The sequence below is a fragment of the Periophthalmus magnuspinnatus genome, chromosome 4 (assembly GCF_009829125.3).
Source record: "Periophthalmus magnuspinnatus isolate fPerMag1 chromosome 4, fPerMag1.2.pri, whole genome shotgun sequence".
NCBI classification, from domain to species: Eukaryota; Metazoa; Chordata; class Actinopteri; order Gobiiformes; family Gobiidae; genus Periophthalmus; species Periophthalmus magnuspinnatus.
This window is the reverse complement of record NC_047129.1, coordinates 34,678,170-34,701,365: the sequence shown is the minus strand read 5'-3', so window position 1 is coordinate 34,701,365 and position 23,196 is coordinate 34,678,170. Positions and strand designations below refer to the sequence as shown.

The 23,196-nt window shown below is 52.5% G+C and overlaps 3 protein-coding genes across 4 annotated transcripts; 1 reads left to right on the top strand and 2 right to left on the bottom strand.

The window, feature by feature from the left end:
* Positions 1–474: 474 nt before the first annotated feature.
* Positions 475–10,320, bottom strand: orc1 (origin recognition complex, subunit 1). 2 transcript variants are annotated; one of them, XM_055221192.1, is made up of 18 exons: positions 10,077–10,320; positions 9,312–9,439; positions 9,020–9,192; positions 8,337–8,793; positions 7,946–8,156; positions 7,654–7,770; positions 7,336–7,398; positions 7,141–7,242; positions 6,434–6,638; positions 5,931–6,037; positions 5,453–5,554; positions 4,871–5,042; positions 4,630–4,737; positions 2,762–2,911; positions 2,306–2,425; positions 1,441–1,607; positions 884–971; positions 475–678 (listed from the first exon to the last, which is right to left on the bottom strand). In XM_055221192.1, the coding sequence occupies exons 1-18, from the start codon at positions 10,169–10,171 to the stop codon at positions 484–486; spliced, it is 2,760 nt and encodes a 919-aa protein (XP_055077167.1). In that variant the 5' UTR covers positions 10,172–10,320; the 3' UTR covers positions 475–483. The 2 variants fall into 2 exon arrangements, with proteins under 2 accessions (XP_055077167.1, XP_055077168.1); XM_055221193.1 differs by lacking the exon at positions 7,654–7,770.
* Positions 10,321–10,764: 444 nt separating this feature from the next.
* prpf38a (pre-mRNA processing factor 38A) lies at positions 10,765–18,026 on the top strand. The gene is made up of 10 exons (XM_033964742.2): positions 10,765–10,993; positions 11,615–11,774; positions 13,392–13,513; positions 13,624–13,709; positions 15,640–15,750; positions 16,001–16,107; positions 16,534–16,560; positions 16,940–17,031; positions 17,207–17,255; positions 17,420–18,026. Exons 1-10 carry the CDS (start codon positions 10,864–10,866, stop codon positions 17,460–17,462), a joined length of 927 nt encoding a protein of 308 aa, XP_033820633.1. The 5' UTR covers positions 10,765–10,863; the 3' UTR covers positions 17,463–18,026.
* A 67-nt stretch (positions 18,027–18,093) lies between these two features.
* Positions 18,094–22,885, bottom strand: LOC117369966 (uncharacterized). Its single transcript, XM_033965308.2, has 2 exons — positions 22,588–22,885; positions 18,094–21,319 (listed from the first exon to the last, which is right to left on the bottom strand). Exons 1-2 carry the CDS (start codon positions 22,590–22,592, stop codon positions 18,553–18,555), a joined length of 2,772 nt encoding a protein of 923 aa, XP_033821199.1. The 5' UTR covers positions 22,593–22,885; the 3' UTR covers positions 18,094–18,552.
* Positions 22,886–23,196: the final 311 nt, after the last annotated feature.

Here is a 23,196-nt window from a genome sequence, read left to right as displayed (position 1 = left end):
AGGTGTGAGACAGGTGAGTGAACCAAAGTGACGCTGTTTCAGTTTGTGACTTTATTTCTTCTGCTTCAACAAAACAAAAGGAGCCAAAGTTTCATCTTTAAAATAAAAAAAACATGAAACATTAAATTTACTAAAACATTTTTATTAAAAATTAAAACGATCATAAAAAAACAAAAACACATTTCACAAATAAAACAACACGAGCAACACCAGAGCAATGAGGCCCCGAGGGAGGGGCCCGGAGCGGGGGGCCCTGATTGAGTCCTTCCATATGTCCTCATTTATGTTCAGTCGTCTCCAGGAGTATAGTCATGTTTATAGTCTCAGTCCACATCTCCAGGTCCTTTGCTGTCCCCACACGTCCCCGTCCCCTCACGTCCCCGTCCCCTCACGTCCCCGTCCCCTCACGTCCCCGTCCCCTCACGTCCCCGTCCCCTCACGTCCCCGTCCCCTCACGTCCCCGTCCCCCCACGTCCCCGTCCTTCAGTCGGTCTTGAGCGCGTACAGCACGTCGTCCTGGCTCACGTTGAGCCGGACCCTCAGCTGCAGGTCCATGCGGCTCGGCTCCAGTAGGAGGAGCCGTAGAGCCCCGAGGCGCAGACACACGGCGAGCGCCTCAGAGACAGGGGGCGGAGCTACACCCTCCACGCGGCACAGCGCCACCTGCTGCACGAGCACCTGCAACACACAGAGACCCGTCCTTCAGTGTGTCCAGGTTAAACCTGCATTTGACCCGTCACATGACCTGAAGTCCAGTCGAGTCACATGACCTGGAGTCCAGTCGAGTCACATGACCTGAAGTCCGGTCGAGTCACATGACCTGAGGTCCAGTCGAGTCACATGACCTGAAGTCCAGTCGAGTCACATGACCTGAGGTCCAGACCTGTTGAAATGAGGCCTCCTCCAAACCCAGTCGTCTGAACTCTGTGATGACGGCTCTGAGGAACAGCTGCTCCTGGACGGACGCCGCCCTGGACACGACAAACAGGGTAGAGCCGCCATTTTGTATCACTCTAGTTATTATCAAGAAGAGGGCGTCACACAGACCTCACACACAGACCTCACACACAGACCTCACACACGGGTAGAACACGCAGACCTCACACACGGGTAGAACACACAGACCTCACACACGGGTAGAACACACAGACCTCACACAGGTAGAACACAGACCTCACACACGGGTAGAACACACAGACCTCACACACGGGTAGAACACACAGACCTCACACAGGTAGAACACAGACCTCACACACGGGTAGAACACACAGACCTCACACACGGGTAGAACACACAGACCTCACACACAGACCTCACACAGGTAGAACACACAGACCTCACACACAGACCTCACACACAGACCTCACACACAGACCTCACACACAGACCTCACACACAGACCTCACACACAGACCTCACAGGTAGAACACTCAAACTCACTTAATGGCGTTGACGTAGGCTGAGGAGAACATCTCGCCCAGCGCCTCCATCACATGACTGATTTCCACCAATCGGCCGCTAACTCTGCCCCCGCTGTGCTCACAGATCTCTGTTGCCCGGCGACAGATGTCCAGACAGCGCCGCGCGTCTCCAGAGAGGGCCGCCACCTGCGAGGTCAAAGGTCATGGGTCTAAAGCAGGTCTGGACTAGAACTAAACCAGGGTCCAGGTCCAGTCCTGTCCTGTTCTGTCCAGGTCCAGTCCTGTCCTGTTCTGTCCAGGTCCAGTCCTGTCCCGGTCCTGTCCAGGTCCAGGTCCTGTCCACGTCCAAGTCCAGGTCCAGGTCCTGTCCAGGTCCTGTCCAGGTCCTGTCCTGTCCAGGTCCAGGTCCTGTCCAGTCCAGGTCCTGTCCAGGTCCAGGTCCAGGTCCTGTCCAGTCCAGGTCCTGTCCAGTCCAGGTCCTGTCCCGGTCCAGTCCTGTCCAGGTCCAGTCCTGGTCCAGTCCTGGTCCAGTCCTGTCCAGGTCCTGTCCAGGTCCAGGTCCAGGTCCTGTCCAGTCCAGGTCCTGTCCCGGTCCAGTCCTGGTCCAGTCCTGTCCAGGTCCAGTCCTGTCCAGGTCCAGGTCCTGGTCCTGTCCTGTCCTGTCCAGGTCCAGGTCCTGTCCAGGTCCTGTCCAGGTCCTGTCCAGGTCCTGTCCAGGTCCTGTCCAGGTCCTGTCCTGGTCCTGTCCTGGTCCTGTCCTGTCCAGGTCCTGTCCTGTCCTGTCCAGGTCCTGTCCCGGTCCAGTCCTGTCCCGGTCCAGGTCCTGTCCCGGTCCAGGTCCTGTCCAGGTCCTGTCCCGGTCCAGTCCCGGTCCTGTCCCGTACCTTCCTGGACACCAGCTGCAGGGCGTCCTCTTCAAAGGCCTTGATCCTGTTGAGTCTGGAGCTGATGATCTGCTGCAGCTGTTTAAAACTGTACGGCTGAAAAGACAACCGGGTCAGGCCCTGGAACAGAGACAGGATCAGAACCGGACTACAGGGACCGGGACTACAGGGACTGGACCGGGACTACAGGGACTGGACCGGGACTACAGGGACTACAGGGACCGGACCGGGACTACAGGGACCAGAGGACTACAGGGACCGGACCGGGACTACAGGGACCGGACCGGGACTACAGGGACCGGACCGGGACTACAGGGACCAGAGGAGGACTACAGGGACCAGAGGAGGACTACAGGGACCAGAGGAGGACTACAGTAAGTCACAGTATTAACAGAAGTAGTAATAGTATGCAGTAGTAGTATTAGTAGTATTTTTGGTAGTATCTGCAGTACTCACGAGTCTTGAGGACACACGGTTGACCATGATCCTCTCTGGCAGGTCCATGGTGTTGGCGATGGTCAGGACCACGAGGCGAGCGTGACGCCGCGTCGGCCAATCAAACAGGTTATACAGGACGCCCTGTTTACGTGTCCACAGGAGGTCCAACTGTGAGACGAGAGACAGGGTGAGGACAGGGACGAGGACAGGGACGAGAGACCAGAGACAGAGGACGCCCTGTTTACGTGTCCACAGGAGGTCCAACTGTGAGACGAGAGACAGGGTGAGGACAGGGACGAGAGACCAGAGACAGAGGACGCCCTGTTTACGTGTCCACAGGAGGTCCAACTGTGAGACGAGAGACAGGGTGAGGACAGGGACGAGGACAGGGACGAGAGACCAGAGACAGAGGACGCCCTGTTTTCGTGTCCACAGGAGGTCCAACTGTGAGACGAGAGACAGGGTGAGGACAGGGACGAGGACAGGGACGAGAGACCAGAGACAGAGGACGCCCTGTTTACGTGTCCACAGGAGGTCCAACTGTGAGACGAGAGACAGGGTGAGGACAGGGACGAGAGACCAGAGACAGAGGACGCCCTGTTTACGTGTCCACAGGAGGTCCAACTGTGAGACGAGAGACAGGGTGAGGACAGGGACGAGGACAGGGACGAGAGACCAGAGACAGAGGACGCCCTGTTTACGTGTCCACAGGAGGTCCAACTGTGAGACGAGAGACAGGGTGAGGACAGGGACGAGGACAGGGACGAGAGACCAGAGACAAAGACAGAGGACGCCCTGTTTACGTGTCCACAGGAGGTCCAACTGTGAGACGAGAGACAGGGTGAGGACAGGGACGAGAGACCAGAGACAGGACGCCCTGTTTACGTGTCCACAGGAGGTCCAACTGTGAGATGAGAGACAGGGTGAGGACAGGGACGAGAGACCAGAGACAGAGACAGAGGACGCCCTGTTTACGTGTCCACAGGAGGTCCAACTGTGAGACGAGAGACAGGGGTGAGGACAGGGACGAGAGACCAGAGACAGGACGCCCTGTTTACGTGTCCACAGGAGGTCCAACTGTGAGACGAGAGACAGGGTGAGGACAGGGACGAGAGACCAGAGACAGAGGACGCCCTGTTTACGTGTCCACAGGAGGTCCAACTGTGAGACGAGAGACAGGGTGAGGACAGGGACGAGGACAGGGACGAGAGACCAGAGACAGAGGACGCCCTGTTTACGTGTCCACAGGAGGTCCAACTGTGAGACGAGAGACAGGGTGAGGACAGGGACGAGGACAGGGACGAGAGACCAGAGACAGAGGACGCCCTGTTTACGTGTCCACAGGAGGTCCAACTGTGAGACGAGAGACAGGGTGAGGACAGGGACGAGGACAGGGACGAGAGACCAGAGACAGAGGACGCCCTGTTTACGTGTCCACAGGAGGTCCAACTGTGAGACGAGAGACAGGGTGAGGACAGGGACGAGAGACCAGAGACAGAGGACGCCCTGTTTATGTGTCCACAGGAGGTCCAACTGTGAGACGAGAGACAGGGTGAGGACAGGGACGAGAGACCAGAGACAGAGGACGCTCTGTTTACGTGTCCACAGGAGGTCCAACTGTGAGACGAGAGACAGGGGTGAGGACAGGGACGAGAGACCAGAGACAGGACGCCCTGTTTACGTGTCCACAGGAGGTCCAACTGTGAGACGAGAGACAGGGTGAGGACAGGGACGAGAGACCGGAGGACGAGAGACAGAGGCAGAGACAGAGGACGTCCTGGTCTCTTTTCTCCTGAGGCGGAGAAAAGAGACCAGGACTAAACCAGAGACCACAGTAAGGACACACCCACTAGAAAGACATTTCTTAAGGCCGTCTGACTGATCACCTCGTCCACCAATAGGACGGTGGTCTCCTTCCTAGGGGCGGGACTACTGAACTTCTTCTCCAATAGGGACGCAGCGTGGTCAGCTGTGGCCTTCTGACCGGTGAGCTTCTGCAAAACAACATGATCTAGATTCAGATTTGAACCAGGACTAAACCAGGACTAAACCAGGACTAAACCAGGACTAAACCAGGACTAAACCAGGGCTGGACCAGGACTGGACCAGGACTGGACCAGGACTGACCTGTAGGATCTGGACGTAGGCTTGGTGGGGGTCGGTCATCTTCATGCCGTTGATCTCGATGAAGGTGAAGGTGGGGATGTCTCCGTCGTGGGCGGAGCTCTGCAGACTCCTCACCACCTCCTGGACCGTTGCCGTTTTCCCGGTGCCCGGGACCCCAGAGATGTACATGCACCTGCCGCACAAGCAGAGAGTTTACAGAAGAGCACACGGCTAACACGCTAGCACACGGCTAACACGCTAGCACACGGCTAACACACTAGCACACGGCTAACACGCTAGCACACGGCTAACACGCTAGCAGATGTGTTCCAGACAGGAAGTGAGCATGGGCACGATTCAGCTCCTACTCACTTTCTATGTAGAGCGGCGTTACCTTCAACAGCCTGTCTCCTGATTGGCTCTTTGGTTGCTATGATACTCGTGGTTAAATTCCAAATATGTAACTGTGCTCCAGATTAGCCACTATAAGTGTTAGCCTCATGAGGGTCACGTGGAGCTGGACGCTGTGGTGACTCAGGTCTTTACAGTCTGAGAGTAACACGCTCCACACAGTGAGGAGGTTGTGGGTTTGGTTCCTCTTACCCTCCGGTGCCGTCGATGATCTTGCTCTCCACAAAGCTGTAGATGTCCTGGAACTCCTGCTCTCGACAGGGCAGAGACTCGGGGACAGAGGACACGTGCAGCCTGGAGACACAAACACCTGTTCTTCAAAATGTTCAGATGTTTCTCCATGTTCTGCTCGTTTCTTCTCATTGAGGCTCTGAAGTTGTAGTTTCAGTAGTAGTTTCAGTAGGACTTTCAGTAGTAGTATCAGTAGTAGTAGTAGTTTCAGTAGTAGTTTCAGTAGTAGTTTCAGTAGTAGTTTCAGTAGTAGTTTCAGTAGTAGTTTCAGTAGTAGTAGTAGTATCAGTAGTAGTTTCAGTAGTAGTTTCAGTAGTAGTTTCAGTAGTAGTAGTTTCAGTAGTAGTTTCAGTAGTAGTAGTAGTATCAGTAGTAGTTTCAGTAGTAGTAGTAGTATCAGTAGTAGTACTTCCAGTAGTACTTTCAGTAGTTCTCGTACCTTGCGCGGGCCTCTTCCAGTGCGTTGCCCGGTCTCTTGGCGGGCTCAGACCTGGACGGGATACTGGGCCTGGCGTGACGTGGAGTTCTGGGCGTGCTGGGGGTCACCTGAGGTCACAGGGTCAGAGGTCAAGCGCTTCTTTTCCAAGTAGACTTTACGCCTAGAATGTTCTAGAATGGTATTTAACTCATTTATCTCCATGGAAACAAACTTCAGGACGCAGCCTTGTACTGCTGACCGTAAGGACGCTTTGAACAGGGCCGGGAGAGATCTCTAGATTACTCAAACATGAAGGGGTCCGTGTGTGTGACGGACATGTTAGGATGTGTGAGAAAGAAAGAATACGCCCTCTTTAAAGTACTTCTGAGGACACACGCCTAGAGGAATGTCATACTGTGGAACATTCACACAAAGCAATAACATCTCCATGGAGACAAGCAGGCGGCATACACTGGAAAAGTTACACAGTGCAGCTTTACTGTGACCTCTCCCCAGTGCCTGACCTTTCGGGGGGTCTTTCGTGGAGTCCTGGCGCAAGTTTTAGCAGCAGATCGAGGAGTCATGATGCTTCCTCTGCGTCCCCTCTTCACCTCCTCCTCCTCACTCTGCACCTCCTCCTCTTCATCACTACTGCTCTGCTCCAGTCTCGGAGGAACAAACTCCTCCTCAGAGTCTGAGTCCAGGTGCAAATCACTGTTTAACTGCGTCCTGAAAAACAAGAACAAACAAGACCAGGACTGAACCAGAGACCAGAGCGACCAGAGTGACCAGAGTGACCAGAGCGACCAGAGAGACCAGAGCCAGAGAGACCAGAGCGACCAGAGAGACCAGAGAGACCAGAACCAGAGAGAACAGAGCCAGAGAGACCAGAGAGACCAGAGAGACCAGAGAGACCAGAGCGAACAGAGAGACCAGAGAGAACAGAGCCAGAGAGACCAGAGAGACCAGAGAGAACAGAGAGAACAGAGAGACCAGAGAGAACAGAGAGAACAGAGAGACCAGAGCCAGAGAAACCAGAGAGACCAGAGAGACCAGAGAGACCAGAGCCAGAGAGACCAGAGAGACCAGAGCCAGAGAAACCAGAGAGACCAGAGCCAGAGAGACCAGAGCGAACAGAACCAGAGAGACCAGAGCGACCAGAGAGACCAGAGAGACCAGAGAGACCAGAGTGACCAGAGCTCGGGGGTCCAGGTCCAGAGCTGACACTCACAGCTGCTTCCTGATGCGGGAGGACACTTGTTGGGCAGATTTTCTCTTGGAGCTGCGAGGAGTGACCGGAAACATCGGAGAATTCTCATTATCCACCTCCGCCCTGAAACACACACTCCAACGTGAATCCTCTGCACCTCCTGCACCCTCCCCCTCTCCTCCTCCTCCTCCTGCAGTAGTTTGTAGAGTGACTCACAGCACGGCCAGCGCAGGTTCCTTCAGGGTCTTTGCTTCTCGTTTTCTGGACGGAGTGGTCGCCCTGTTCACAAAAAAGGAAACGTTTTACATTAAAAAAAACAAGCAGAAATGACACCCAGACTTGATTCTTTTATTAAGTGGTTTTAGATGAATAAATTGATTTAAAATGTGTAAATTATAACAGAATGATCCACAGGGGTCACAGATGAGAACCATAGAGACACAAGCGCACAATAGGAAAAGAAAAAGTGCACAATCCCAGAAACTCCACGTCTCAGAATGCTCGAGTGCCTCCACCCGCAGATGCAGCACTCACTTCTGTCCGAGGGGGGCGCTGGTTCTTCGAGGGGTGCGTTTGCTCGGAGTCTTCATAGACTGAGGTAACTCTGCCTCCTCCGAGTCCGCCTGGTCGGGACTACAGTCCAACACACACCTAGATCAGAACTGGGTTAGGCCAGGACCAGGACCAGGACCAGGACCAGGTCTCCTCCTAGTCCACCTGGTCCGGACTACAGTCCAACACACACCTAGACCCAGTCTAAAACTTAAGACCTGGTGTGAGACACAGACCAGGTCTAAACCCTTTGGAGGAGAAACAGTGATGTCACCTGATGGAGGGGGACGGGTCGTCCTGTGGCAGAGACACGCGTTTGACCCGCACAGAGGGCTGCTTCATCACCACAGCCTCCTCCTCCTCCTCCGGGGCGGATGGACGGCGCGAGGTCACAGAGGTCAGAGGTTGTGTCGGGACTCTCTCAGTCTGGAGGTCATTGGCCAGCAGCTGGTCCAGCTCAGAGTCCAGATAAGAGTCCTCTGGATCTGAGACAGAACAGAAACTTTAAAAACCCCGAGGAGCAACCTGCATTTAACGTCCAGCTTCACCAGAAGATTAAACGTGTGTGTGTGTGTGTGTGTGCGCCGCCCACAGCTCTCACTCCTCCAACACAGCCCCTCCCCCCCCGCTGTGACCCCGCCCCACTGCGACCCCGCCACACTCACCGAACAGTTGCAGTTTCTTGCGTACGCCTGGAGTCCTGGCCGCAGAGCCCCGCCTCTTGGCGCTCAGACACTTAGATGCAGACATCTTATTGGCCGAGTGCAGTGACTCCGCCTCCTGAGCGTGGAGTTTGCCGGTGCTCATGCTCAGACCAGACGAGGCCTTCTTCATCACGTTTGGGTCCGGCGTGGGCAGACAGCGTCGCGCCGAACCATCCGGAGGAAAGGAGGGAGGGGCCGGAGAGCAGGGGGCGGAGCCAGGGGAGCAGAGGGCGGAACGGGGAGGCGTGCAGAGAGACGACAGAGGGGGGGAGGGGGGCAGGGAGGCGGCTCGGGGAGAGGGAGAACGCACCGGCTCAGAGAACACTCTGAAGGAACGCGACGTCCACGAGAGCTTCACGAAGAACACGTCTGCGTCTGCAGCGGAGGGAAAGGGGGCGGAGCCTTCTACATGCACCACCTGAGACAGAAGAGGTCAGACAGAGGTCAGGCAGAGGTCAGGCTGAGGTCAAGCAGAGGTCAGACCAGACAAAACCCCTGAAGAGAATCAGGTCAGACAAAGACTAAACCAGGACCATGTTAAAAGCATTTCCCGTGCGTGCTCTTTCACAATCAAACGTCCAAACTGCACAAAGCCCTTCAGAATAAACTCCTGGCCTTAGCCTCTTTCAGAATAAAAGTCTGACCTTGGCGGGCCTCAGGATGCACTCTGCGTCGACCTCATTGTCACAGTTGGCTCCTTCATAATAAAAGACCTCGTTGGGGTGAGGCTCTCGTCCGAGCAGCTTCAGTTTGTCCAGAGGAATCTCAGACACTCGGACGAACCACTGGACCACCGCCTTCTTCTGCCGCCCGCCATCTGCAAATGCACGCCACCACGTCACATGACACGCATTTACCACATGGCTTAAAGAGGGGCATTTAACTATGGGGTATGGGTGAGGGACAGGTGAGGGACAGGTGCACAGGGGGACTGACCGTCTTCGAGCAGCTTGAGGACTTTGGCCACATAGGGATGATCGTCATCGTCGCCTTCGATCAAAATGTGCTGCCCCACACAGATGTGCGTGGTCCTGGGGAGACCCTCCACACGGATGGACAAACCTCTGGACAGAGGACAGAGTGAGGACAGAGAGAGGACAGAGAGAGGACAGAGAGAGGACAGAGAGAGGACAGAGAGAGGACAGAGAGAGGACAGAGGACAGTTAAGTCGGACGAATGAGACGCTCTGTCAAATGAGCCACATAAAAAAACCAGAGTCACAGGCGTCTCGGCTCCTGGTCGTTATGGAAACTGCCCTTTCATTTAAAACATTAACAGGTTTGTTTGGGTCACTCGTTTTCTCATCATTACAGAAGGTCAAAGGTCATCTGTAATGACTCTACATCAGTAAGTCCAGGCTGTTTGTTTTACATGTGGACCACAAAGCAAAAACTCCTCTAAAAGCTACAGTCTGTCACTTTTCAGGTGGAACCTCCATGAGCTCAAACAGTCCACACTGCACCTTTAAATCACAGATAAACAGCCTAAACCCGCAGACAGTTTATACAACTGTGCACAGGTTTGTACAGGTTTTGGTGCAGATGTGCGGGACTTTCTCGTATGTTTTGGTGCAGATGTTTTGGTGCAGATGTTTTGGTGCAGATGTTTTGGTGCAGATGTTTTGGTGCAGATGTTTTGGTGCAGATGTTTTGGTGCAGATGTTTTGGTGCAGATGTTTTGGTGCAGATGTGCGGGACTTACTCATATTCGTGCGTCCGGAGTTTGCGGTCGAATCCCACCGGTTTCCCGCGCCACTCGTACACTCTGCGCACTTTGAGCCGGGTAGAGTACTTCATCCCGAAAAAAGAGTTACAAAACAGCCAAAAACTGCCCAAATACACGGGATGGGAACGGGAACCAGCGCAGCGCACGGCAGAGACACGACCCGCGCTGACACAACGAGGTTCCACGGGGTTAAACACGAAAATCCGCCCCGAAAAAGTGAAAAAAAGAAAGATTAGAAACACTCAGCACCAACTCAGCACCAACACTGAGGTTTCCCGCGGTACGGACGCCACTTCCGTTTAACCCGCGGGCCAATCACAGCGCAGGAGAGAGATGACGTATCTGTTTTGTTTTTTTTTAATAATAAAAAATAAAGCTTCACAATTTAAGATAATAAAGGGAAAATTATTAAAGAAAACATCAAAAAATAATAAAATAAATTAAAAATAAAACGAACCTTTCTGAAACACGGCACTTCCGTTTAACCTGCGGGCCAATCACAGCGCAGGAAAGAGATGACGCAGCCGCTTTAATAAAATAATGCTAAAACAATAAAAAGTCACAATTTAAACTTAACAACTGGGAATTATGAAAGAAAACAAACAAAAACAATAACCTTAATAAAAACACAACTAACCTTTTATTTGAAAGTATGCATTTCCGTTTCCGGCGGAAAGACACAGCTGCGGCGCACAGGCTGCTGTTTTTATGCTAAAGCTAAAGGCGAAATTAACATAAATTTCACCTTTTCTGCTCGTCTAAAATGGCGAACAGAACCGTAAAGGACGCGAACAGCATCCACGGCACCAATCCACAGTACCTGGTGGAGAAGATCATCCGTACGCGCATTTACGAGTCTAAATACTGGAAAGAGGAGTGCTTCGGTTTGACCGGTAACTAGCGCCTTAGCATCACGGCTAACGGCTAACGGCGGCTCATTCATCAAAGAGAGCCTCTTTTAAAGTTTAGTCCTAAATTAGGTTCAAGTTAAAGTATTCTTTTGTTTTGTACGTGGTTGCAAAACTGTTAGACCAGGCTTAGTCTTGGAAGTTTTTGTCCAGTTTTAATTCATTTGGTTAAGATGTTGTTGCTGTGCCTTTGGGAACAACACGTCTCCCATCTCGCCTTTATATAATCGTGTTAGCTGAACTCTGGTGGTAGGGCACGTTTGGAGAGGTTTTAGACACAGGGAGGGCATCTGACACACAGGGAGGGCATCTGACGCACGGGGAGGGCATCTGACGCACAGGGAGGGCATCTGGCGCACGGGGAGGGCATCTGACACACAGGGAGGGCATCTGGCACACGGGGAGGGCATCTGACGCACAGGGAGGGCATCTGACGCACAGGTTAACAACTTGAAATCCTTATGTGATTGTTTTGTTTACTTGAGGTTAGTATTGAGATGAACAAACCACAGACTGAAGTCTCTGTTTAAGACTCATGAGGACACATGTTCTTCTGAGCTCTTTTGACCGTTGATTCTTCTCTTGTGTTCTTCTCGTGCTCTTTAGCTGAGCTGGTGGTGGACAAGGCCATGGAGCTGAAGTTTGTGGGCGGAGTCTTTGGAGGAAACATCAAACCAACGCCGTTTCTGTGTCTGACGCTAAAGATGCTTCAGATCCAACCAGAAAAAGACATCATCGTGGAGTTTATCAAGAACGAGGATTTCAAGTGAGGGCCGGGGACAGGGCCGGGGACAGGGCCGGGGACAGGGCCGGGGACAGGGCCGGGGACGGGGGCGGGAGCTGCGGACAGGGCCGGGGACAGTAGCTCAGTGGTTAGAGCACTGGTCCCCCAACCTGAAGGTCGGAGGATCGAGTCCCGCTCAGACCAAGTTCTGTCGTTGTGTCCTTAGGCAAGACACTTCACCCACATTGCCTAGTATGAAAGTGGTGTGTGTGTGAATGATGGTGGAGGTCAGAGGGGCCGATGGTGCAGATTGGCAGCCTCGCTTCTGTCAGACTGGCCCAGGGCAGCTGTGGCTACAATAGTATCTGACCATCACCAAGTGAAATGAATGAATAATGAGTCTAGTGTGGAGGCTTTGACAAGACTGTGAAGAGCATGAAGTGTAAGACATTATTATTATTATTATTATTATTATTATTATTATTATTATTATTTAGACTTTACTTTATTGTCCCCGGGGGGAGATTCTTTTCCACAGACACAGAGCACGTCTGACACACACACAGCCTCACCTCTGGCCTCACCTCTGTGTTGTGTTGTTGTGTGGCCTCACCTCTGTGTTGTGTTGTTGTGTGGCCTCACCTCTGTGTTGTTGTGTGCTCTGGCCTCACCTCTGTGTTGTGGTGTTGTGTGGCCTCACCTCTGTGTTGTGTTGTTGTGTGGCCTCACCTCTGTGTTGTGCTGTTGTGTGCTCTGGCCTCACCTCTGTGTTGTGGTGTTGTGTGGCCTCACCTCTGTGTTGTGGTGTTGTGTGGCCTCACCTCTGTGTTGTGGTGTTGTGTGGCCTCACCTCTGTGTTGTGTTGTTGTGTGGCCTCACCTCTGTGTTGTGTTGTTGTGTGGCCTCACCTCTGTGTTGTGGTGTTGTGTGGCCTCACCTCTGTGTTGTGTTGTTGTGTGGCCTCACCTCTGTGTTGTGCTGTTGTGTGCTCTGGCCTCACCTCTGTGTTGTGGTGTTGTGTGGCCTCACCTCTGTGTTGTGGTGTTGTGTGGCCTCACCTCTGTGTTGTGGTGTTGTGTGCTCTGGCCTCACCTCTGTGTTGTGGTGTTGTGTGGCCTCACCTCTGTGTTGTGTTGTTGTGTGCTCTGGCCTCACCTCTGTGTTGTGGTGTTGTGTGGCCTCACCTCTGTGTTGTGGTGTTGTGTGGCCTCACCTCTGTGTTGTGGTGTTGTGTGGCCTCACCTCTGTGTTGTGTTGTTGTGTGGCCTCACCTCTGTGTTGTGTTGTTGTGTGGCCTCACCTCTGTGTTGTGTTGTTGTGTGGCCTCACCTCTGTGTTGTGGTGTTGTGTGCTCTGGCCTCACCTCTGTGTTGTTGTGTGCTCTGGCCTCACCTCTGTGTTGTGTTGTTGTGTGGCCTCACCTCTGTGTTGTGGTGTTGTGTGGCCTCACCTCTGTGTTGTTGTGTGCTCTGGCCTCACCTCTGTGTTGTGTTGCTGTGTGGCCTCACCTCTGTGTTGTGTTGTTGTGTGCTCTGGCCTCACCTCTGTGTTGTGGTGTTGTGTGCTCTGGCCTCACCTCTGTGTTGTGGTGTTGTGTGGCCTCACCTCTGTGTTGTGTTGTTGTGTGGCCTCACCTCTGTGTTGTGTTGTTGTGTGCAGGTATGTGCGTTTGCTGGGGGCCATGTACATGCGTCTGACTGGAACAGCGGTGGACTGTTACAAGTATCTGGAGCCACTCTACAACGACTACCGCAAAATCAAGACACAGAATCGCAACGGAGGTCAGACAGGAGGATTCATATTGGGTGTAGTAGTAGTAGTAGTAGTAGTAGTAGTAGTAGTAGTAGTACTGGTATTTGGAGTATCAGTAGTAAAAGTGTGTGTTTTGCAGAGTTTGAGCTGATGAATGTGGATGAATTCATCGATGAACTGCTTCACGCCGAGAGAGTCTGTGACATCATCCTCCCCCGACTTCAGGTTTGAACCGGTTCAGATCAGCAGAAGACGGCCATTTTGAGAAGCATTCAGTGTTATGGATTATATTTGTATAGTCCTGGTTTAGTCCTGGTTTAGTCCTGGTTTAGTCCTGGTTTAGTCCTGGTTTAGTCCTGGTTTAGTCCTGGTTTAGTCCTGGTTCAGTCCTGGTTTAGTCCTGGTTTAGTCCTGGTTTAGTCCTGGTTTAGACTTGGTTTAGACTTGGTTTAGACTTGGTTTAGTCCTGGTTTAGACTTGGTTTAGTCCTGGTTTAGTCCTGGTTTAGTCCTGGTTTAGTCCTGGTTTAGTCCTGGTTTAGTCCTGGTTTAGTCTTGGTTTAGTCCTGGTTTAGTCCTGGTTTAGACTTGGTTTAGTCCTGGTTTAATCCTGGTTTAGTCCTGGTTTAATCCTGGTTTAGTCCTGGTTTAGTCCTGGTTTAGTCCTGGTTTAGTCCTGGTTTAGTCCTGGTTTAGACTTGGTTTAGTCCTGGTTTAGTCCTGGTTTAGTCCTGGTTTAGTCCTGGTTTAGACTTGGTTTAGTCCTGGTTTAGTCCTGGTTTAGTCTTGGTTTAGTCCTGGTTTAGACTTGGTTTAGTCCTGGTTTAGACTTGGTTTAGTCCTGGTTTAGTCCTGGTTTAGTCCTGGTTTAGTCCTGGTTTAGTCCTGGTTTAGTCCTGGTTTAGTCCTGGTTTAGTTCTAGGTCCAGAGTCGCTGCATAAACTGGACCTGATGTGTTGTGTGTTAGTGTGTTGTGTGTTAGTGTGTTGTGTGCGTTCTCAGTGTGTGTTTGTGCGTTCTCAGTGTGTGTTGTGTGCGTTCTCAGTGTGTGTTGTGTGCGTTCTCAGTATGTGTTGTGTGTTGTGTGCGTTCTCAGTGTGTGTTGTGTGCGTTCTCAGTGTGTGTTGTGTACGTTCTCAGTGTGTTGTGTGTTAGTGTGTTGTGTGCGTTCTCAGTGTGTTGTGTGTTAGTGTGTTGTGTGCGTTCTCAGTGTGTGTTGTGTGCGTTCTCAGTGTGTGTTTGTGCGTTCTCAGTGTGTGTTGTGTGCGTTCTCAGTATGTGTTGTGTGTTGTGTGCGTTCTCAGTGTGTGTGTTGTGCGCGTTCTCAGTGTGTGTGTGTGCGTTCTCAGTGTGTGTTTGTGCGTTCTCAGTGTGTGTTGTGCGCGTTCTCAGTGTGTGTGTGTGCGTTCTCAGTGTGTGTTTGTGCGTTCTCAGTGTGTGTTGTGTGCGTTCTCAGTGTGTGTTGTGTGTTGTGTGTTGTGTGCGTTCTCGGTGTGTGTTGTGTGCGTTCTCGGTGTGTGTTGTGTGCGTTCTCAGTGTGTGTTGTGTGCGTTCTCAGTGTGTGTTGTGTGCGTTCTCAGTGTGTGTTGTGTGCGTTCTCAGTGTGTGTTGTGTGCGTTCTCAGTGTGTGTTGTGTGCGTTCTCAGTGTGTGTTGTGTGCGTTCTCAGTGTGTGTTTGTGCGTTCTCAGTGTGTGTTGTGCGCGTTCTCAGTGTGTGTGTGCGCGTTCTCAGTGTGTGTGTGCGTTCTCAGTGTGTGTTTGTGCGTTCTCAGTGTGTGTTGTGCGCGTTCTCAGTGTGTGTGTGTGCGTTCTCAGTGTGTGTTGTGTGCGTTCTCAGTGTGTGTTTGTGCGTTCTCAGTGTGTGTTTGTGCGTTCTCAGTGTGTGTTGTGTGCGTTCTCAGTGTGTGTTTGTGCGTTCTCAGTGTGTGTTGTGTGCGTTCTCAGTGTGTGTTGTGTGTTGTGTGTTGTGTGCGTTCTCGGTGTGTGTTGTGTGCGTTCTCAGTGTGTGTTGTGTGCGTTCTCAGTGTGTGTTGTGTGTTGTGTGCGTTCTCGGTGTGTGTTGTGTGCGTTCTCAGTGTGTGTTGTGTGCGTTCTCAGTGTGTGTTTGTGCGTTCTCAGTGTGTGTTTGTGCGTTCTGAGTGTGTGTTTGTCGTCAGAAGCGGCAGGTGTTGGAGGAGGCGGAGATGCTGGAGCCCAGGGTCAGCGCTTTGGAAGAAGATCTGGACGAAGTGGAGAGCAGCGAAGAAGAGGAGGATCAGGACGAGAAGGTCCCTCTGAGACACACTGTCCTACACTCTGTCCCTGTGTGCTCCTCTGTCCCTGCTCCTCTGCTCCTCTGTCCCTGCTCCTCTGTCTCTGCTCCCCTGTCCTTGCTCCTCTGTCTCTGCTCCTCTGTCTCTGCTCCTCTGCTCCTCTGTCTCTGCTCCTCTGTCTCTGCTCCTCTGTCCTTGCTCCTCTGTCTCTGCTCCTCTGCTCCTCTGCTCCTCTGCTCCTCTCTGACAGTGTATGTTTGTACAGATGGAGCGTGTGCCGAGCCCGGAGCCTCATCGCCGTGGTTACAGAGACAGTGATCGTCCGCGCAGGTCGCCGTCACCGAGATACCGCCGCAGCCGCTCGCCCCGGAGGTACGCTCTCTCCTCGGACCTCACGCTATGTCGTCATCGTACTGATACTTTACAGACGGCGTCATCAACGAACTCTCGGTCCGTACTCGAGTAAAGACGGGCCGTACTCGAGTGAGGACGGTCCGTACTCGAGTAAAGACGGGCCGTACTCGAGTGAGGACGGTCCGTACTCGAGTAAAGACGGTCCGTACTCGAGTGAGGACGGTCCGTACTCGAGTGAGGGCGGTCCGTACTCGAGTGAGGGCGGGCCGTACTCGAGTGAGGACGGTCCGTACTCGAGTGAGGACGGTCCGTACTCGAGTAAAGACGGTCCGTACTCGAGTAAAGACGGTCCGTACTCGAGTAAGGATGTACTGCTGAGCCATTGGCCGACTAAAGGGGCGTGGCCAAAGCGCTCACCTGTACTCACAGAGTGTTGTTTTACAGGAGGAGCCGATCTCCAAAGAGACGCAGGTGAGAATCCAAACACACTGGAAACGGCACATGTGGTTTGTCTGTTTCACACACGCAGCACACCGAGGCACAAGGAACTACACGGACCATGATCCTTTGCACTTCTCAAACACTTTTGTCTGGAGTGTCATAGTTTGTATAAAGAAGTGGAGCGAGTGCGAAGTGGAGCTCCACCTCGAGGCAGAGCGGCTCATCTGGAGTGTATCATAGCAACCAAAGAGCCAATCAGAACTCAGAGGGGACACAGAAGGGACAGAGAGGGGACACGGAGGGGACACAGAGAGGGACAGGTGGATAGAGAGTGGACAGGGAGGGGACAGAGCTATGTCCATAGACGTGTCCAGTCTGGTCATGTGACCATTCTCTTGTTTCCTCTCAGTCCGTCTCCGCGCAGAGAAAGACACCGAAGCAAAAGCCCCAGACGCCACAGAAGCAGGTCCAGAGAACGAAGACACCGGTCCAAGTCCCCGGGTAAGACCAGGCTAAAGGGCACGGGGTCTGACTGTGTGACGGGGTCTGTGACCGTGTGACGCGGTCTGTGACCGTGTGACGGGGTCTGTGACCGTGTGACGGGGTCTGTGACCGCGTGACGGGGTCTGTGACCGCGTGACGGGGTCTGTGACGTGTCTTATTTTTTGTTCTTTAGGTCATCACAGGAGCCACAGACACAGGAGTCACTCCAAGTCTCCAGAGAGGTGTGTACACATCCCCTTTAATCCCTTTGTATTTAACCTAACACATCCCCTTTAATCCCTTTGTATTTAACCTAACACATCCCCTTTAATCCTTTTGTATTTAACCTAACACATCCCCTTTAATCCCTTTGTATTTAACGTCTTGTCATGTTTTATTTCAACAGGAGTTCAAAAAAGAGCCACAAGAAAAGTCGGCGACACGAGTGACTCGAGTGACTGGAGTGACGCTGGTTTATTCGGCCCACGGTTGCAGCTGTTGTTTAAACATTTTGTACAGTTTTGTTTATAATCATTTTCTATTGTACCCTGTCTACAACAGTTTATTAAATAAGACAAAGTGACCTGAGTGACCTGAGTGAAGCGGGTGACCTGAGTGAAGCGGGTGACCTGAGTGAAGCGGGTGACCTGAGTGAAGCGGGTGACCTGAGTGAAGCGGGTGACCTGAGTGAAGCGAGAGACCTGACAGTCCTGAAATCTGTGACCTGAGTGAAAGCGAGTGACCTGAGTGAAGCGAGTGACCTGAAATCTGTGACCTGAGTGAAAGCGAGTGACCTGAGTGAAGCGAGTGACCTGAAATCTGTGACCTGAGTGAAAGCGAGTGACCTGAGTGAAGCGAGTGACCTGAAATCTGTGACCTGAGTGAAGCGAGTGACCTGAGTGACCTGAAATCAGTGACCTGAGTGACCTGAAATCTAACAGTGAAGAGTCACAAACAGTAACTTGGATAATAAATAAAGTCATTTTCTTTACAAACTGTGGACTATGACGTGACAAACCTGGTGTGATGTGCAGGAGTTTCATTGTGATGCAGCTGAGTGTGTTCTGATAGTGCTCTGAAGGGGAGGGACTTAGCACAGAGAGAGAGTGCCCACTTTGGGTTAAAGTCGTGATCCAAATATGTGTTAGAGTGAATACCCCAGAGGTAAATACTCCTCTTTAAAGGACACACGGTTTGTTCTTTTGGCTTTAATCACTGTCAATAGTTTTATACATTTTCTATTTAAAACAATGTTTTTAACATCAGAGACTTTATAATGAGCGCCCCCTGCAGTCAGCAACAGCACTCACATTTACAAAGTAAACGGCTCCTTATCCTCTGTGAATGCTAAGCTAACAGAGCCACGCTAAGCTAACAGCCATGCATTCATTTTGACGACACTTTGCAGAATGAGTCAGGGATGGAGTTTTACACCAGGAAAAGTCCAGAGTTTTATATGTGACGCAAAAAAAAACAACAAAACAGACAAAATGTAAATGGATCATTTTTGAGATTCAGAAAAGACTCTTGATTAATGGATTAATGAAACAAGTGTGATTCAAACACAACTCCAGGAGTGTTTCTGAGGGTCATAACGTGTTCTTCAGCAGAAGAGTCCTCGTGGCGCTCGAGGAAGTCGTTGAGTTGTCTGCGCAGCCGTCTGTCCCTGGGGTTGAGTCTGCGTAAAGTTGCGATACTGTTGGATCTGTAGAACGAGGGCACGGGGATCTCTGCTGCCCTCATGTGGTACTCCATGGACATTGCATAATCGTGTTGGTCATGTTTGAGAAACTTGGCGTAGTGGTTGAGCACCATCTGTTTGGGCACGGGCTCCAGGTCCCTGCGGAGCAGGTCCTGGTACAGGCGGGCGGCCTGCGCCAGGCTGTGGTCGGACCTGGCGTAGACGCTCGCCTGATCGAGCTCAGTCTTGAGGCAGGAGTCGGGGTAAAGAGAGACCACCTCCCCCAGCAGAGCGGCCGCCCGCTCGATCAGCTCCTGACTCACCTGCTCCCTCTGCTGGTCCACCTGCCACTTCAGACACGTGGCGAGACAGGCCTTGAGGTAGCGACTGTCAGGACGTTTGTGCAGAGCGGACTCCGCCAGCTCCACCGCCGCAGCCTCACACACCGCCCTCCTCTGCACCTCCAGCACAGACTTTATGTCTCCGAGTAATCTGTGAGGGCTCTTTAAGAGCTGAGAGCTCAGAGCAGCCACCTCCACCCTCACTTCCTCTGCGGGTGCCCTCCCCCTCTGCGGGTGGCCTCCCTCTCTGCGGGTGCTCTGCCGTCTCCTCCCATTCTCCTCTCTCTGCACTCGCAGGTTTAGGTACTCTGCTTGTAGCTCCAGGTTGTCTGGGTCCCTCTCTATGGCTTGTCTTATCGTGAGGAGTACCTTCTCGTCCATGTACTCCTTGTGTCTGTGGGCGCTCACGAGGGCCATGGCCTGAGCACTGAGCCACTCCCATCGTGTCGGCTGCTGCTTCAGAGCCTTCTCCAACAGTTCAGCTGCCAAGAGCTTCTTGTCGTTGTAAAACTCCATCAGACTGAAGGCCTTCTCCACCAGCACCTCGGGGTGCAGCTGGTCCCCCTCTGTGGGGTACTCTCTCCTGAGTGCCTCCACTTTGCTCAGGTACTCCTGACACTGGACGTGCTCGTCCCTCTTGTAGTACACCCAGGCCAGGTCGCTGTAGTTCACCAGGAGCCCCGGGCCCCTGAGGGCCTCTGAGGCCGAGTGCAGGAGCCTGAGGGCCTCTGAGGAGTGCCCCAGTGTCTGCTGGAGGAAGCCCTGGAGGTTGTAGTTCTGCCCCCTCCATGAGGCGCTCTCGTCGGGGACGAGGTCCTGAAGGCGGTCCTTGACGGAGAACAGGATGGAGCGGTTGCGGTTCAGCTCCCAGGTGAAGTGGCACTGCAGCTCCTCCAGGCGGTCCATCAGGGAGGAGCTCTGGAGTTCCACCAGGATCGACTCTCGACTCTGTTTGGTATGTTTCTGTAGATGTTTGAGACTGTTCTCCCTGAAGAAGGAGTCGTGATCAATCGCTGCTGCCTTTTTATGGTACCTGATGGCCTTGCGAACATCATGCTCTGTGCACACTGCGTATTTAGCGTAGCGGTTGTAGAACATCTGCCTCTCTGGTGGTTCCATGTCCATTTGGAGGAGTCTGCTGTATATCTCCTCAGCTCTGCTGCGCTCTGACTTGGCGTAGAGATCTGCCAGGTCCAACTCCTTGACCAGAGCGGAGTTTGGGTACAGCTGGATGACCTCCTGATACAGACTTATGGCTCTGTCCAGGTGGCGCTGTGAGGCTCTGTCTCTGTGGAACAGGACTCTCCACTTGTAGCAGAGCGCGACACAGAGCTTCACGTAGCGGCTGTCGGGGTGATTCACCAGAGCCTCCTCTGCCCACACGATGGCGCCGTCCACGTGGTTTATGTGGCGGTAGTAGCGCAGCACAGCCTTGAGGCCGCTGTAGCTGCTGTTGGCTGTGGACATGATCCTGTCCTCCAGCTCGGCGATCTTGTCCAGTACAGCCTCTCCACGGCGCCCCCTAAGGCTCAGGTACTTCACGCACAGATACAGGTTCTCCGGGTCGTCCTCGTGGGCCCTCTGCGTCTCCTGCAGCAGCTGGTCAGGTACATCGGGGTCGTGTTTTTGGGCGCTCATGAGAGCGATGACCTGAGCGCTCCTCCACTCCACGTGCTCTGGCTCCGCCCCCAAAGCCGCCTCAAACAGAGTGACCGCCTCGAGCTTCTGCTGACGCCCGAACTTCATCAATGTCCAGGCCTTCTCTGCCAGCACTTCGGGGTGCTCCCCCTCTGCAGGGTACTCTCTCCTGAGTGCCTGGACTTTACTCATGTATTCTTGGCTCTGGGCGTGCTCTCCTCTCTCGTGGTGGACCCAGGCCAGGTCGCTGTAGTTCACCAGGAGCTCGGGGCCCCTGAGGGCCTCTGAGGCCGAGTGCAGGAGGCTGAGGGCCTCTGAGGAGTGCCCCAGTGTCTGCTGGAGGAAGCCCTGGAGGTTGTAGTTCTGTCCCCTCCATGAGGTTCTCTCGTCGGGGCATATATCGATGAGTTTATTCCACACTTTGAGCAGTGTGGGGCGGCTGAAGGTCAGGGCCCAGGTGAAGTGACACGACAGAGCACTGAGGGCGGAGCCTGAGGAGCTGAGGGCGGAGCCGGAGGAGCTGAGGGCGGAGCCGGAGGAGCTGAGGGCGGAGCCGGAGGAGCTGAGGGCGGAGCCTGAGGAGCTGAGGGCGGAGCCTGAGGAGCTGAGGGCGGAGCCGGAGGAGCTGAGGGTGGAGCCGGAGGAGCTGAGGGCAGAGAGAGAGTCAGTACAGGGAGTCCTCAGTGTCTGATAGGGGACAGTCAGGAGGAGCAGGGACTCACAGCGTAAAGGTAAAAGTAAAGGTAAACTACTGCCCAAAGAGCGCCCCCACTGAGGGGCTATTTAAGGGTCACTCCTTTTATAGTGCTGTCCCATCGCTAACCTGAGCTGTGAGCAGAGCGCTCATTTCCACACTCCAGTCCGTTTACGTCAGATCGTTATTATTAGTCCATAAAGACTTGAGTCTGATCTTTACTTATGACACAAATCAACTTTTATCACAGTTTACACTTTACACTTTTTCACCCAGAGCCAAAGTCACGTGATCCGAAAGTAGAGAGTGAATCTGAGGCTCTAGAGTGAGAGAGAGTACTGGACTACAGAGAGTACTCCACTACAGAGTGTACTGGACTACAGAGAGTACTGGACTACAGAGTGTACTCGACTACAGAGAGTACTGGACTACAGAGTGTACTCGACTACAGAGAGTACTGGACTACAGAGTGTACTCGACTACAGAGTGTACTGGACTACAGAGTGTACTCGACTACAGAGTGTACTGGACTACAGAGTGTACTGGACTACAGAGTGTACTGGACTAGAGTGTACTGGACTACAGAGAGTACTCGACTACAGAGTGTACTGGACTACAGAGTGTACTGGACTACAGAGTGTACTGGACTACAGAGAGTACTGGACTACAGAGTGTACTGGACTACAGAGAGTACTCCACTACAGAGAGTACTGGACTACAGAGAGTACTCCACTACAGAGAGTACTGGACTACAGAGAGTACTCGACTACAGAGAGTACTCCACTACAGAGAGTACTGGACTACAGAGAGTACTGGACTACAGAGAGTACTGGACTACAGAGAGTACTGGACTACAGAGTGTACTGGACTACAGAGAGTACTGGACTACAGAGTGTACTCGACTACAGAGAGTACTGGACTACAGAGTGTACTGGACTACAGAGTGTACTGGACTACAGAGTGTACTGGACTACAGAGTGTACTGGACTACAGAGAGTACTGGACTACAGAGTGTACTCGACTAGAGTGTACTGGACTACAGAGTGTACTGGACTACAAAGTGTACTAGAGCTGATTTAGGACCAGGACTAAGTTAAAACCAGCTCAAGATTTGTAATAAACCAGGACTAGACCTGGACTAAACCAGGACTAAGCCAGGAGTAAACCAGGTCTAACCCCGGTCTTAAACAGGGTCTATGTGTCTCGTGTCCTGGTCTCACCTCATGATGAACTTGTCTCTCTCTGTGGTGTCTCTCTCTCTGGTGTCTCTCTCTCTGTGGTGTCTCTGTGGTCGTTTGTCTCTGAGCAGCAGCCCGGTCTCAGAGCTCAGACTCGGTTTAAATGTTCCTTTAGTCCTGTCTCTGGTCTGTTTGTCTCTCTTTAGTCCTGTCTCTCTTTAGTCCTGTCTCTGGTCTGTTTGTCTCTCTTTAGTCCTGTCTCTCTTTAGTCCTGTCTCTGGTCTGTTTGTCTCTCTTTAGTCCTGTCTCTGGTCTGTTTAAGTCTCTCTTTAGTCCTGTCTCTCTTTAGTCCTGTCTCTGGTCTGTTTGTCTCTCTTTAGTCCTGTCTCGGGTCTGTTTAAGTCTCTCTTTAGTCCTGTCTCTCTTTGGTTCTGTCTCTGGTCTGATAAGTCCTGGTCTCGGGTGTGACTCCGGGTCTCTCTAAGTTTCGATTTCTGTGAAAACGAAACTTACTTCAAGTTTCTAACTTACTTCATACAACATCAAATAAAATCATTAATACTTTATTTTATTTATTTCCTTTGTAAAAGCAGTGCCGCTGTTTCCTCAGGACCATATAATTATATTAAACATATAATCATATAATTATCT